We start from the raw sequence: 17,176 nt of genomic DNA on the forward strand, positions 1-17,176 counted from the left end.
AATTTGAAATTCCCTAATCACCCAACAAACAAGCCAATTAACACAATTATCACTGTAGATCACTTTCCTGTGAACAAATGCTCTATTTTTTTTTCTTTCACCTTTCCCATGGTAAATTTTAACTTTTGTTCCCTTCCTTATTTATAATGCATTTATAAGCTTGGGTCTTCCTGCCCTCATGTAGTCTTTCTTCCAAGATCACAATTGTGTCTTCCACTTAATTCTTTAAAAAACAAAAAAACAGGGTTGCCTGGGTGGCTCAGTTGAATCAAAGCAACTGCCTACGGCTCAGGTCATGATCCCAGTCCCAGGGTCCTGGGATCAAGCCCTGCATCAGGCTCCCTGCTCAGCGGGAGGCCTGCTTCTCCCTCTACCACTCCCCCTGCTTGTGTTCGTGCTCTCACTGTCTCTCTCTCTCTGTCAAATAAATAAATAAAATCTTAAAAACAAAACAAAAAAACATGGCCACATATTCTTTTAGCTAGGGACGTTCCACCCTTTCTCATTGATCATTTGAGTTTTATCAGATCTAGCCTTCCCCTGCCTTATGATGGGAAAAGGGGAAGGAGGGAGGAGTTTCAATAAATTTGAATTTAGGAGTCAGGCAAAAACCGTAGGGGGTAGTCTTCAAGGAGCAACAGACTCAGAATTAGCTGGGCATTGCAAACAGATGGTATACCCTAAGGAAATAGCTGTTCTAAGCAATTGGGTGTTTGCATCTAATTTAGCTTAGAGATCCTGGAACTGGAGAAAAGGTCTCATGGAGCAAATGGGTACAATCACCTATGAACCATTCTAAACCATAGCTAGGGCCTAGTAATTATTGACTTCTATATAGGTGTCATCAATTCTATACAAATGCTGCATAATTCTATACAGCATAATTCTATGTTGTTATCTTCAATTCTTTGAAGACTAAATAACATCAAGCCCTGGCAGACCCTTATCTTTTAATAACCAACCCCCTACTAGAGGTCTTCTTCAGTAACCAAAATGCTAGGTAGCATCAATGCCAACAGCAGTTTGAAACCCATCTTCTCAAGCCTCTGGATGTTTGTATCGTGATGTCTGAAAACTTTATTTGGTTGGTTCTTCTGAAAGGAGCTCAGACAACATTAGATATTCACATCCTCATGCCCCAAAAGAGGTCATGGATTTAATGGTTAGAAATATTATAAAATACTATAAAAACATGAATATTGTAAAATATTATGAGAGTCCCTCCATTTTGGCTGGTCTTTTCTGTCCTTGCTTGGTTTAATTTAGCCATATCCCTCTAGGAGACCGCACTCAGGATTGAACTGCTTGCTTTGATGTTTTGTTTGACAAGGAGAATGAACATTTCAGGCTAGGGAAGTCAAGAAATTAAAACTCGTGTAGCTATGTGTGGTTCATCAAGTTTCTGAAATTTCCAGCAGTGTCTCTTCCATCCCTCTGTTAGCTAAATTCAGTAAGTTTTTGTTCTGAAAAGGTATGGGAATGACATAAAGCTAAATACCAAGAGACTCAGTTAAGTATAGAAAGTGTGATTGCTTCTATGGAGCAGGAAATAGGAAGGGCTGGGTGTTGGGGAGCTGCTATCTTCTTTTGTTGGGTGGGGTACAGTCTTGTAGAACTATTTGACAACTTAAACTCTATACATACATAACTTTAATAAAAATAAAACCTAAGTTAAAAAAATAGTGGTAAATGTATGGCAGTTAGTTGTCCATGAATGCTTAATAAAAATGAAGAGTTGAATTTCCCTGTTGAAAAGTCAGATTCTTAGATTGGATTAATATGTACACAGAGGCCTTCAAACTTAGCTATTTTTTTTCGAAAGACACCTAAAATGACGTGAAAATGTTGAAAATAGTAAAATAGAAAAAGGCATATTTGACCCAAAAAAAGGTAGATACAATACAGTAAGATTAATACCCAACAAAACTTAAGCTACAAAAGCATTAAAAGGAAGAAAGAGGTGTATTTTATATTGATGAAGTACTATCTCTTAAGACATGTTATGAATCTTTATGCAACTAATAATGTTGAAATATATAAGGTCAGAACTGTTAAAAATACAAGAAGAAATTGATAAATTCACTATAGATGAAGAAAAGAATACCCGAATAACATAATAATAAAGATATAATGCATTCCAATTTTGTAATCATGAACAGTATTCTTTTAAAATACTTCTTGAGTTTTTCAGAAAATTGATGATATGAAAGTCCACAAAGAACACCCAGATTAGAAATTTACAACAACTAAAAGAAAAAGCCAAAATAAATAGTATATCCACTTGGAAATATAAAATTATTCTTCTAACTAATCCCTGGGGTAAAGAAGAAGTTCGAGTTGTAATTACAAAACATTTAGAAATGAACATATCCAAACTAGTGGGAGTTTTGCTAAAGCAGTACCCAAAGGGAAATTTGGAAACAAGATTTCAAGCTGGAGCAGGAACTAAATCCAAATCAACCTGAAGAAGGAACAACTAAGTGTGTATAAAGGAAATAAGGATTTAGAAAAAACTTCAGAAAAATAGATTTGATCTATAAAACACCAAACTGGTTCTTTTTAAGCACATTACTAAAATAGACAAATACTTGATAAATCTAAAAAAGAAAAAGACATGAATAGAAAAATGGTAAAGGAGAATGGTGTCTTTTTGACAAACAATGTATTTTAATGTAGTCCAACCTCTTTTATTTTCTCTTAAAGGTTAGGGCTTTTTGAATCCTATTTGATTAATCTTTCTCGACCTAATGTCTTGAAAATGTTTCCTATGTTTTCATGTAAAAGGCTTCTTGCTGTAATTTTAATGCTGAGATGTAAAGCCCATCTGCAGATGATTTTTCATTATGGGATGAAATCTATGTATTGTTTATTCTTTAAGTTTTAATTTTAATTCCAATTAGTTAACATACAGTGTAATATTTTTTCTCTCAAGTTTTACTTAAATTCCAGTTAGTTAACATACAGTGTAATAATAGTTTCAGATTTAGAATTTAGTTACTCAACACTTAAATGCAGCACCTGGTGCTCATCACATCAAGTGCAGTCCTTAAACCCCCATCCCCCATCTAGCCCATCTCCTACCCCCACCTCCCCTCTGGTAACCATAGTTGGTTCTCTGTAGTTAGGAGTCTGTTTCTTGGTTTGCCTCACTCTCTTTTTTTTTTAAATTCCACATGTGAGTGAAATCATATGGTATTTGTGTTTCTCTGACTTATTTCACTTAGCATAATACTCTCTAGCTCCATATACATTGTTGCAAATGGCAAGATTTCATTCTTTTTTGTGGCTGAGTAATATTCGTGTGTGTGTGTGTGTGTGTGTGTGTATTTTATTATTTTTAAAATCTGTATGCCCAGTTGATCTAGCACTATTTGTTGGTAATACCTTCCTTTTCCCAGTGCACTGCAGTGTCACTGTTACAAATCAAGTAGTTGTATATGTGAGAATCTGTTTCTGGAATCTCTGTTCTTTTCCTTTGGTCTGTTTATTCTTTTGCCAATACCACACTGTCTTAATTATTATGATGTTATGATGGGTCTTGATATCCTATAGTGTGAGTCTTCAAAAGCATTGTTTTCCAGTATTGCTTTGGTTGTTCCTTGGGATGTTTTTCCGTATAGATTTTAGAATCAGCTTGTGAATTCAGACACACACACACACACACAGTACGATTTTGATTTGATTTTTTTAAATCTACAGATCTCTTCGCAGAATATTGATATCTTATAGTATTGAATCTTCCAGTAAGGAGGCTGGCATGTTCCTACATTTATAAATAAATAAATTGTATTTTATATCCATCGTAATTTATGTCAAATAAGTAATGCTTTGAAGCTTCCCCTTTAGAGGTCAGGTCCTACATATTAGATTTATTTCCAGGTATTGGATTTTGGATGCTTTTGTAAATGATATATTTTTGAATTTTTGTTTTCTTTTTTTTAAGATTTTTATTTATTTATTTGTCAGAGAGAGAGCCTGCACAAGCAGGGGGAGTGGCAGGCAGAGGGAGAAGTAGGCTCCCTGCTGAGCAAGGAGCCCAATGTGGGACTTGATCCCAGGACTCTGGGATCATGACCTGAGCCAAAGGCAGATGCTTAACTGAGTGAGCCACCCACGCGTCCCGAATTTTTGTTTTCTATTTATTGCTGGTTTAAGAAAAGCTGACTTTTTTATGTAGTGACTTTTGTGTTTTATCATGAATAGGTGCTGAATTTTGTTAATTTTTTTTGGTTTTGTTTATGTCATGATTATATGATCTATTTACATTTTCCTAAACTACTTGTCTCTTATTCCTGAAACTATGTACAGTATCTTTGTACAGCATCTCCCTGGGAAGACTTTCCTTTCTTCTTTAGTCTTCTAAGCCTCAGGGGAGGCGCCGTCTTTGAGAGAAGTCTCCCTTCTCTCTGCCCTCTCAGCACTTTGTGTGCGTTACCCTCTATCCGTAACATGGTGGCTCTCCACATTACATTGTGAGCGTCTCAAGAGCAGGAATCTCATCCGAGGTATCTCTGTCCTCCTAAAGGTGTATTCTTTGTTCTTACACAGGTTGCATACACCGTTCTTTTCTGGTAAAAGATGTTTAGGCCTTACTCTGTGCTTCAAAAATTATGAACTGCGTAGTGCTACCAAGTAGTTTTTTCAACTATGGCTCCAAGAGGCCTTTTGCTATTTGCAGGCCCAGGTGTGACTCTCCTCTTCCTTTAATTCAAAGGCAGCTGGTGGGTGGTTACCACTTCCTTCTCTTACCACAGTTCTGTTTGGACTTCATTCTAGCCCAGGATGATTTGCCACTTTCATTTAGGTTCAGCATTGTACCTCAGTACCTGTGCAACCAAGTCACGTCACCTATAGCCACTCTTGCTCTCCAGAGGGAAAGGCTTGAGTCCTTCATCTTGTCCTACTTGGGGGAAATCACCATAGATTTTCTAACAATCTTTTTTTCCCTGTGCTTTTAGAATATATCTAGATTATGTTGACGTAACTCTTTGGGCACTTCTGTTTCCTCATCTGTAAAATACGAGGTTAAGATCAGGTAATTATCAGGTTCCTCTTAGCATGAACATTTTATGAGTTTTTTTTTTTTTTTTCCAAAGTAGGCTCCACTCAGCATGAAGCCCAACACAGAGCTTGAACTCACAATGCTGAGATCAAGAGTCAGACACTTAACCGACCAAGCCACCCAGTTATGATTCTTTATTAGGGATATGTGCACACTGGGTGTGTTCCAACACTTTGTTAATTTGGGTTGGAACTGAAAATAAACTTTCTTGTAGGTACATCTCATCCTGCTACAGTCAAGTTCTTGGGCATAACCCTGTTCAAAAAGTCATATTGCTGAAAAACTCTGTATGGGTATCTGCGAGTGGAGGGAGATAGAGAAATAGCTACTGGGAATGTTCACTGCTTTATGTGCACACTGTTTACATTATATACTGTGTGTCAGTGTTGTCTTCTAAGGTTGTGTAAAGGTTTGCTCTGATTCTCTGTCCAGCATATATAACAGGGACTGACACATGGTAGGTGCTATAAAATACCTGTTGAATGAGTGCATAAATTAATTGTTGAGCATTTTATGTGCCAGGTACTGTGCTAAGTATTCTTATATATGTATATCTTATATATGTATTCTTATATATGTATATATGTATACGTATGTACATATCTGAGATTGCTATTGTTACAAATTTAGAAAACAGGCTCAAAAAAGTTAAGCAGTTTTCCCCAAGATTACTTAGAAGCTGTCTGGCAGAAATAGGATTTGAGCTGAAATCTTTTTGTCTCTGAATTCCATTATATTAACCATACTCTTGTAATACCCACTAGTCAACATAAAATATAATGAGAAACTATAAAAATGTGTTCAGATTGGGGAAAAATAAGATACTCAGTTATTGTTTTAGTATTAACCATCAGAAATAAAAATGTCTCCATTCTTTTTAGGGGCTAGGGTGAGTTACAGTGCATACATATGTTATGTATACCAGCATACCCCCTCAACTCGTTGACGTGGGAAAAAAACAAGATGATCACCCCATAGCGATGAAATTGTAATCACATTGTATATATTATTAATAGTATGACCATTTCCCTGTCCTTAGAAATGCTTCTAAAGTATCAGCTTTAATGCCTATATAGTATCCCATTTATGATTGTATCATAATTTCATTTCTCACTGCCCTTGTCATTCATATAGGCTGTTTTCAGCCACAGAGTACTATAACAGACATCTGTGTACTTGTATCTTTGCGCTTATCTCCTGTTATTCCTTTGGGCTAAATCCTAAGAAGTAGAATTACAGGATTAGGAAGAACTAGGCTTTGGGACGCCTGGGTGCCTCAGTCGTTAAGCATCTGCCTTCGGCTCAGGTCATGGTCCCAGGGTCCTGGGTTTGAGCCCCACGTCGGGCTCCCTGCTCAGCGGGAAGCCTGCTTCTCCCTCTCCCACTCCCCCTGCTTGTGTTCCCTCTCTTGCTGTGTCTCTCTCGTCAAATAAATAAAATCTTAAAAAAAAAAAAAAAAGAACTAGGCTTTAAAGGCTCTTACTATGTCTTGGCAAATTGTTTTCCAGAAAGGACTTTAAAGTTTTGAAACCAGCACGAAGTGTCTATATTCCATAGAGTAAATATCCTGAGTTGGAGTTTTGAAGATAGTATAGGGAAAGGGATGGAGCATGGAAAGGCATTTTTAATTTTTTTTGTAACTTTGAATAGATCTAATACACTCATATTTTTCTAAATTCAAAAGGTATAAATAAGTGCATAGTGAAAAGTCTCCTCCCACCCCTTTCTTCTGGGTACCCAGTTCCCTTCCTTGGAAGCCAGTGTTACTTATTTCTTTGTTTTTCCAGAGAGATACTTTGTAATATCTGTGTGTGTGCATTTTCCTTCCTTTCTTTGCTTTTTAGTGCAGATGTCACCATATCAAATACAGTGTTCTGCACTCTGCAGATTTTCACTTAATACATCTTGGGGGTCAGTCTACATTAATACATAGAAAACATCAATTTTTTTTGATATTATGGTCTTCCATTTTATACTGGTACCATAATGTTATTTTACTGGTTCTATTGATAGATGCATAGGCAAGATTAGAAACAATACAGTATAAACCCTTAGGAAATTAATAGCCACGTATGTAAGGCACTTTATGCATGTAAAGTATATCTATAGGCTACATTCCTTCTGGGTCAGAGGGTATGTTCATTTGTCATTTTGAAAGCATCAGGTTGCCTTCCATTTATATGGAGGAAGAGGTTATTCTGGATAATGGGATATCGTACATCAGATGGGCTCAAGGGAGGTACCTAAGTGAGAATTTTGGACAATTGAAAGGAGAGCATTGAGAGATGGGAAAAGGCCTTCAAAAATGAAGGCAGTACAGGATAAAAGAGAAAATTTGCTTGCTCGACCATTTGATTGAGGACCTTGGTGGTAGCGACCACCCACATACTAAAGAGATACTGCTGAGATGTTTATGCAAGAAACATACTGGATCCTTTCCTGTGTGCCAGGATCTGGGAATGCAGAGATGCATAATGTACTCATAAAATACTAACCTAGGTCCTGACCCCAGGAAGTTCGCAGTTTAATGGAGGAAATAGATGAACAAACAATTATAAAATGAGATGCACTGCCATAATCGCTGTACCTTGAAGATGTCAACTTAAGTTCAATTAGTCAAAAAATGAAAACATGAATGTTTAATATTTGATGTAACTTATAAAATAATAGAATCTTACTTTTTAAAGAATTGTAGAGGCACCTTTGGGTGGCTCAGTCAGTTAAGTGTTCGACTCTTGATCTCCACTCAGGTCTTGATTGCAGGGACGTGAGTTCAGGCCCCATGTTGGGCTCCATGCTGGGCCTCACACTGGGCTTGGAGCCTACTTAAAAAAAAAAAAAAAGAATTGTAGAATTTAGATTAACCTTTTACTTAGTGCAGGAGATCCCTACTTTACAAATTCTGACTATTGGTTATTAAGCGCCTGCTAAGTATCTCTAATGACAGAGGAGTCATAATTTTCTGTGAGGCAGTTAATTCATTGTAGGGAGGAGCTGCAGTTAAGAAATGATTTTTATGAAACAAAACTTACCGCATCTTGACATCATGATTCGATTTAATATTGGAGTAAGGTAAATTGACACTACATCTATAAAATGAGGTGGTTGTCTCCACAGCTAAGATACCTTTCAGATCGAACTTTGTTGATCTCATTCTTTGATTTTCTGACTCATATTTACATGGCAGATTGATGTTCAAGTAACACTTACTGATTACTTATTATTTGGACATTTGTGGAATTTTGTGCCCAGTTCTCCCTCTGTCTCCCCCATCACCATGGCTACAGTTAACACTCAATGCTGTTGACTCTTAAATCTGTTGTTAAACAGATTCCCCAAATCTGCTAAGCAGATCTTTATCCTGTAGTTGTGCAGTTTATTTTATTTTGAGCCTAAATGAAAGCCTTTGTATTAATTGCCCCTATTAAATCTCATCTTGCCATTTAGGCAGCCTATTCTTAGTGTGCGTTTCCCTGATACCATTTAACATTATATCAACTAATTCCATGGAGCTCAGAAGACTAGAAAATGGAAAAACAAGTGTTTGAGAATTTAGGTGTGCCCCTGGTCTTCCAAGTTGGAGTTGTATGAATCAGAATGATGCTTCTTAAGTGCTTGGACTTTCTGGAGAAAGGTCTGGATAAATCATATTTTTGTTTTGAAGCCCTAAATTTGAGAGTGCAGTGTTATCTAGACTGGACTAGAGAATTCACTTTCACATTGTACGGTCCTCGGTATTTTGACAAGCTGACTTTGACATTACTGCTGCCAGGTAACCTAAAGGGGTGCAGTTGAGAGCTTTGAAGAACAAAACTCAGTTGGTGGTCAGGGTTTTAGCCTTGTTTACAGAGATTTGCAGCATATTTAAAAAAGAGGAAGAGAACATACATATGCTTTCCCCAGAGCGGGAACAGGGAGAAGAGGACAAGTCTCCTTGAGAGAGGGTGTGGCATTGGGAGAAGCGGCAAGAGGGCAAGGCAGAACTGGAGTAGAGACACAGACTACATTGTAATGGGGTTGCGGGTAGTACCTGAAAGATTTGTTACAACTTCTAACTTTTGCCTTCATCTTTGCCAACAGTGGTATGAGCTTCTGTTTTTAACAGTAGCTAAGCAGACTGAATAAAAGGCATTGTGCATGTCCTTCACCTGCCCGTTGGTGGTTGGTGCTTGGTGCATGTTTATAATATTTGGAAATACTCTCACTATGTAGTAAAGTGTAATTGTGCTATAATGAGAAGGGGAAGGAAAAGAAGGGTCATGACCAGCGAAGTCAGAGTAGTGAAAAGATTGGAATTCAGTCTCTGGTGAGAGAAATCTTCATCCCTCTGTTCCTTTTTAACTGCTGAGCTGTCTCAGCAAGAAAGAACCTAGGAGTTCTTGCAGGGGCCTTTTAATCACATATACCACTATTAGAGGAATAATGTTGTATTTGGTTTTAAACGTGTTGACTTTTCACTAAAAGCCAAGCAGAGCATTTCTTGGAAGGCAGTTAAAATATGAGTCTGGAGCACAAGTGTAAAGTCAAGAAGTGCAGAGATGTGGATCTGAGATGTGGCAAAGGGCTGACTGTGGACGTAAGTTAGGGAAGTGTGATGTCATGTAAACTAATAAAGAAAGATGTGTCAGTGTGTCTCATATCCTAAAGAATTTTAGAAAAGAACATTGTGAATTCACTAGTGAATTTTATCAGATGTTTCAGTCAAGTTCTTGATAGAGGGGAAGAAGGATCGAGACACCAAATAAGAAGCATTGAAAAAGAGTATTGAAGTATATACATAAAAAGGGGGATAAGTTTTATGGACACTATCACTCTTGGCCAGGCAAAACAAGGTTTCTGGTACTAGTTTTTATTTAATCAACGGAAGTTATAGATGTCTTTTCTGTATACTCTTCACAGGCTGTCTACTTTTCCATTTGTGTAGCCAGATATATAGGCTTGTGAATCAACCCTTGGTGGCCTAGCATTAGGTAGAATAGGGTTTTGATGTGTGACCTCCAGACACACTGAAATGAGGCAATGATGGAAATTTCCTTTATAGTTGGGAAGAAGAGCCAGAATCTCAACTTGGGATATATCACCATCACTGAAGATGATAACCTCAGGGATCCTGCTGTCTCTCAGTTACTGTTGTCACTTTCTTTGATCACAGCTAGATGTTTGGTTTCTGACAGTCTTTCAAATCACACCAACATCTTCAAATTTTTGAAAATTCTGATTTATTCTGCAATCTTTGGAAATTTCTATTGCTAGTAATTATATTTCCTGGCACAGGATTGACAGTTTTCTGTAAATACAGCTGCTTTTCATTGTAGTGCTGAGCCATGGTGAAATCTTCATGAAGACTTTAATAGGGGTTAAGGTTAAGTTAAATTTTAGTTTCAGGAGAGCTACCAATGCAGATGAGTAAAGTGGTGATTAAATGAATAATCCCTTCCTTACATGCCCAAGTTTGCACATGCAGAGGTTGCAACAACTGTATCATGTCTTAACTTTCTGTCCCAAAGCAGGAGTTTTCTTTTTACCTTGATTGTAATGCAGATGCAGATTTCAGAAGTTATAAAGTGTGGGAAAATGTGCATTTTAGAATGGAAGAAGCTGTGGCTGCTGGTAGATATTAGGGCACAGAAGCAAAAGGTGGCCAAGGTAGAAGAAAGGTCCTGAACAGGGAGTTTGATTCTTATCTTTACTGTCGGGCAGGAGAGTCAAACTCAAAAGAGGTCCAAACAGGAAGCCGTACTATTGAACCACTGGGGAGTCTTGAAAGGTTTGAGTTACTTCACATATGGATACCAACACAGAAACATACAGATGCCAAAACCATCACGTTTGTGATGATAATGTAGTTGGTTACCAGCACAGAAACTATACAGATGCCAAAACCATCACGTTTGTGATGATAATGTAGTGGGAATTCACATTGACCTGTATTATGGGTAGAATATTGTTTATAAATTATTTTGATACTCTTAAGTTTTGTTTTTTATTAATAAAATGATAGGTTTTTTTATTAATAAAATGATAGAACTGAATTAAAATGAGATAACCTTTGAGGTTTCCTGTGGCCCTGTCTGTCTAGGATTGTGGAGTGGAATTTTACACATTGCTTTTGGGAAGATGTGTTCCTCTAGTGGCCTACAAATAATATCTGTGTTTGGAACAATGCCATTGATTATATTTGATAATTCTGTATTGTCACATGTGATTTATATTAGTAGTTTCAAAATGTGCTAATGTACAGTATCTCATTTGACAATCTCATTGAGATGAAGAAATAGGTCCGGAAGGTATTATGTTCATTTTGTTGATAAAATGAAACCATTATGATTAGTATCTTGAATAGTTATTTAAATTTGATGGTTTCATTAACACTTGGGATAATAGCCACCAAAGATGAAATCCTGCCACTGAGAAAAGAAAACCCTGTCAGGACAACTTTCTCACCTTCAACTATTGATCAGATTTACATATTCTCCAAGTTCTGACTTGGATGTCCTGTGAAGCTTTTCTTGCCTTCCCTTCTACCTTGGCAGAGTTGAGGCACTTTGATCATTCTCTTCCAGACTCTGGGTTTTAATGATCTGTTTAATGCCTTACTCTTCCACTCTGGTCAACTCCTTCAGTCCAGCTTGTCTTACTCATCCCTCCACGCCACAGCCTGTGCAGCATCTGCATATGGGTGTGCTTAATGAAAAATGGCATAATTAAATGAAAGAGTCAAGTTGACGAGGCTGATGTTAAAGGATGCTGTGGGGTGGGGTGTGAAACTTGGGCTGTGGGGTGGGAAGAAGACATCATTGTATACCTTGGTTAGGGAGAAATTTTGCCCTGTACATGCATTTAAAAATCAACAGAAACAACAACCTAATTAAGAAAGGGAGATAACTAGGGGTCAGATCTATCTATTAATAAAATAAATTTGAATTTAAAAAAATGGGAATTAAAGTTCATGAATGCATGGGAATTTTTAAATTGTCTTATTTTTTCCCTAAACTATATTACTGCATCTCATACATTTAACAGCAATCTTGTATTCAGTTTCAACTCTGATTTAAAGTGGTAAAACAGAATTTTAAAATTCCCTCAAGAAATAAACCCTTACCTGGTTAAGCTTTATGTTAAGTAATGTTTATATTTGTCCAGTGACCCGTTCTTACTGAAAGACTCTTGTTAAGAGAAGCCCTTTAGCCCTGACTTTCTCAAACTTGCCTTAAGCAATGACTCCTTTGAAAGGAAACATAGGGAATGTATTTTTCATGTTACTTAAATTGTGTAGTTATGAAACTAGATATACAATTTTTGTTTTTGGCTCGTTTACAACTATAAACCAAGCCTGCAAATTAAATACAAAGACAACTACAAAACTAACAAATTTCAAATTAATACAATTATTCAGTGGGACGGATGATGTTTAAGTTTCACAGTAGGAAAAAAATAGCCTTACGTCTCATTCCATTTTATATTTGTTTCTGTATTTTAACTTCAGTGATACTAAAAGCTCTAAGTACCCATCTCCATAAGTAATGTTGTACAAGGTGCTATTAATGACTTCAAGCTTTGTTTGCATGTTCGGGATAGTCAGACCTCGTATCTAACCGAAACACTTGCCAGCAAGCATTCCTCAGATACCAATTTCCGAAGGCAGATGCCTAACGACTGAGCCACCCAGGCGCCCCCCTCAAATACCGATTTTAATGAGATGTCAGCTGTGGTGTTCATTTGAAGATGAGGTTAACGTTCTGTCATTACTGAAGTCTTTATTAAATGGTTCTCTACGCTACCTCATGCTGGAAGTGAGAATGGAAAAATGTCTTTGGATACTTCCAACCACATTTACTTCTAATGAACTTTTGCAATTGTACTACAAAGACAGGATCCATGTAATACTTGTATCATTTATATGGTATTAACTGTTAAGACTATTGGCTTTGGATATACCATGCCTGTCTTGTCATATGCTCTGATGATTCTAGTTTCCTGTATTTTTCACTGTTGGTTACAGTTACTGTGAGAGCTTTGCTTGTACAGTGTGCCCTCAGGACATTTGGCCTGAAGGAGATTTTAACACAACTGAAGAAGCATCAGTGAAAGCCTTCTGACAGTACTTGTTTAGATTGTGGGTACTTATGGTTGAGCATTTTTATCATTAATTTTAGATTATCTTTTAAATGAAAACATTAACAAAATTTTGTACACAATTCTTAGATTCCCCTTCTCCAAACATACTTCTAACCTCCTGTTTGGGAAACACTGTTTTAGCATATATTTTTATGATCACTAAGAGTCCAGGATTCAATGGTGGGAAAATAAATTTTAAAAAAACTTGGCCCTTCTTAGTGTAATGAGAGACATTTTAACAGCAAACTATATATAGATTTGTTCTATCTTAAAGGTATACAGAGAGGACTATGGGAACATATTATAAGGACCTGCCAACTTATCTTAAGAGTAGGGGAGAGTTTAGAGCCTATCATGGAAAAGATCTTGTTTGAATAGGGTCTTAAAGGATGAGAGGTGGTTTAAACTAGGCAGAGAGAATATGTGTAAAGACCGTGGTCATGAAAGACATGATTGTTATAATGGTGAGGAGCATGTGGGCCCTAGATTGAATTTGTAATGTGAGTGGTAAGTTGAACCCCAAACGTAAAAGTCTTGTTAGACCAAGTGTTTAGGTCTCATTTCATATATAGGTCTCATTCCATATATGTTCAGGGAGAAGATGAAGATCTTAGAACTGAGAGAGTATTCATAGCAGTATTTTTTTAAATATAGCAATTACCATATTGGATTATGGTGTTCTCTTTCTGTAGGCCTTGGAGCCCTTCAGGGCTGTGACCATGAATTATCAATCTTTGTACACTAAGCTTTTGGTACAGTAACTGATAAAGCTAATGGTTAGAAAATATTGGTTGAGTGACTGACCTTGAGTAAAGGGGATTCAGGAGAGAATGATGATAATCTCCTATAGTGGTGGTTTTAATTTGTGGGTGGTAGACCCCTTTGTGATTCTCTTGAAAGCTATGAACCTCCAAAATGGAAATACGTACAACATTTGACAGTTTCATGGCATTCATGTATCCCTGAAACCAGTCCATGGGTTTCTTATTCAGAATTCCTCCTTAGGAAATTGAACCTATAATCACCTCTATACCTCACCATGAATAACCACCATCTCTTTTATTAATCTTTAAATGTTAATATGATTTCACTCATGTGGAATTTAACAAACAAAACAGATGAACATAGGGGAAGGGAAGGAAAAATAAAATAAGATGAAAACAGGGAGGCAAACCACAAGAGACTCTTAACTCTGGAAAAAAAAGCTGAGGGTTGCTAGAGGGAAGGTGGGTGGGGGGACTGGGTAATTGAGTGATGGGCATTAAGGAGGACACTTGATGTAATGAGCACTGGGTGTTATTGCAACTGATGAATCACTAAATTGTACCTCTGAAACTAATAGACTATATGTTAACTAAATTGAATTTAAATAACAAATTTTTAAAAATAAAAAAATAATTTTTAAATGTTAGACTATGATTGTGTCTCTTTAAATACTCTTTGAGTTCTTATGTTTGGGAGGAGTTAATTCAAATAGTTGAACCATCTCAGAAGAAAGAATTTTTATAATGATTAAGGTAAAACTTTGCTGGTCTGTAAAGGTAATAAACAAGTATATTAATTAAGCCAGCAACCAAAAAGCACTTGCTTGAGGGGATCCTGACATTCCAGGTTTGGGTTTAGCAAGTGAGTCGACGTCCCCAAGACCATCCTCGGGCTGTGAGTGATTTGCTAGAAGGACTCATAGGACTCAGAAAAGCTGTTGTACTCATGGTTATTGCTTACTGCAGTGGGAAAGATACGTATTAAATCATCAAAAGGAAAAGGCACATGGGACAAATCCCAGGAGAAACCAGATGCCAGCTTCCAGGTGTCCTCGGCTAGTGCAGTAGTACAGGTGCATGCCATATAGCTCAGCAATGGTATGACAGCACGTGCACAGTGTTGCCAGCCTAGGAAGTTCAGCAGAGCCTTGGTGTCCGGGGTTTTTACTGGGGCTCAGTCACACAGGCTTGTAGCATTCTTATCAGGGAGAATATTTTAAGGGCTCAGAGCTCATTTCCTAGGGATTGGCCAGGGGCCAGGCCTGAAGACAGGCCTTTCTTGGGAATGTGCAGGGTTTGAGCAACTCAAGTTGGCCCGCAAGTTAGCTGTGCAGAGTTAGCTTTCTTCTGGCCTGCCTGCCTAGCTATTCTTTTTCTAGATATACAGTTTCTGTGGACCTCCTTGGCCTCACCATAAGTAGCCATTCTACATACTGCATACCTGGACTGTAACTTTTTCCTCTCCAACAAGTAATTGGCAAGTTTTTTGGACTTAAGGACATATCTGTGTTTTGCAGTTTCATGAGTTTGTAGTGAAATATAAGTATCCATTCTGTCATTCACTTAACAAAAATCATTTTTGAATGCTGGTATTGTACTAGGCCTAGTGTTAAATATGGATTTAAGAAATGATTACTATGGATCTCTGCCCTCAATGAGCTTATGGTTTCGTAGGGAAGAGGAAAAATTAGCAATCTGGTAAGCAGTGTGTGCTTTGGGCAGCATTTAACCTCATTGCAGAGCATGGTAGAGGGTGTGTGTGTCTGTGTATATGGGAAGGTATTGGTAATTAGGGGAAGACTTCCCTAAAGGAGTCACCTCTCGAGTTGAGCCAGAAAGACCAAAAGATAGAAGTGGGCATGGAGCTAGTGTTTCTCCAGTCTATGGTTGGGTGTGTGATTGGAGCATTTATGTATTACTGGTGCAGTCTCCTTGGCTTACTGAGCAAGTACACTAATCCTAGCTAGAAGATATATGTCTTTCTTAGGGTTTGCATAAGAGGAAAGAGTGTCTGGCTTAATACAAATCTATTTCCATTTCATTCCATTGCCATAAATCCACCCAAATGACATTTCCAATCTACCATGAGTAGGTAGAAGTATTTTCACACATTGCTTCCCAATGGGGGACTATGTGAATATATAGCTTTGAGCTGTTAAGAATAACAATTAAAAATTTAAATGTACTGTGTTTCAAATGGGAGGGCAAATGCTTGCCTTAACTTAATGAAATTACTTGTAAGAATTTGTCTATACTTGGAAGCAAAAAAGTTTTCGAAAAAAACGTGGGTCCAGATTTTATCATATTTGGCTCCTACGTATGTGTGGTTCTCAACAGATTTTGGAACTTCTGAGAGTAGTTAGAGTTTTGTTTTTTGAACAGTGTGAAGAAATTGTATGATTATAATAGGATCAGGAATGTATTATTTTAGTGAATATGGGATAATTTCAAATTGTTAACCTGGAGAATTTTTCTAATAGAATCTTGTTCTCTTTTTCCAGCATTACAGTGTTTCTGCCACCTTTGTACAAAAGACAATTTTACTTGTGTGACAGATGGGCTCTGCTTTGTCTCTGTCACAGAGACCACAGACAAAGTTATACACAATAGCATGTGTATAGCTGAAATTGACCTAATTCCTCGAGACAGACCATTTGTATGTGCACCGTCTTCAAAAACTGGGTCTGTTACTACAACCTATTGCTGCAACCAGGACCACTGCAATAAAATAGAACTCCCAACTGTTGGTAAGTTGTTGTATAAGATTTTGTTTTTTAATACTACAAGAAAAGCTGATTCTGAATATGGTTTTAGAACGGGAAGGGATCTTAGAACTTCGTCTACCCTAGCTCATTCAGTTCCCAGGCAAGAAGGAACCTGTCCATAGTTGTAGAGTTACAGGAGTAGCCAAGATCCTGACTTCTGGGTATGTGTTGTTTGACAACGTGGTTCCAATAATAGACTTTCTCTGAGGTCTGCTAGGCCTAAAGTCTAGCCTCTTTAAAGGGGAATTCTGACAAAGCTGCCATAGCAGTATGTCCTCAGGGGGTCCCTACTTTGTCCTCCGAGTGGATTTCTTTTCCTTATATAATGCTCCAGCCTTTTAAAGCAATTGATAATGGGCAGGAGTTGAGAGCAGCACTAAACAGCCCAGATGCCTTCATTTTGTAATGTAACCTTGCTTTATGATCTTTATGTATAAATCATTATATGTGATTTCTAGGTTTCGGTC

General features: G+C 37.4%; 1 protein-coding gene across 2 annotated transcripts in view; it reads left to right on the forward strand.

Moving 5' to 3' along the window:
- The window catches only part of TGFBR1 (transforming growth factor beta receptor 1), a 55,110-nt gene that overhangs the window by 11,829 nt on the left and 26,105 nt on the right, over positions 1-17,176 (forward strand). For both annotated transcript variants that reach the window (XM_028108689.2, XM_028108690.2), the window contains exon 2: positions 16,446-16,691. In XM_028108689.2, the coding sequence (XP_027964490.1) occupies positions 16,446-16,691 (246 nt within the window). The remainder of the gene's footprint in view (positions 1-16,445; positions 16,692-17,176) is intronic.

Source organism: Eumetopias jubatus, unplaced genomic scaffold (genome assembly GCF_037043125.1).
Source record: "Eumetopias jubatus isolate StellerSeaLion01/CBP00866 unplaced genomic scaffold, mEumJub1_p1.0 scaffold_15, whole genome shotgun sequence".
In the NCBI taxonomy this organism is placed as follows: domain Eukaryota; kingdom Metazoa; phylum Chordata; class Mammalia; order Carnivora; family Otariidae; genus Eumetopias; species Eumetopias jubatus.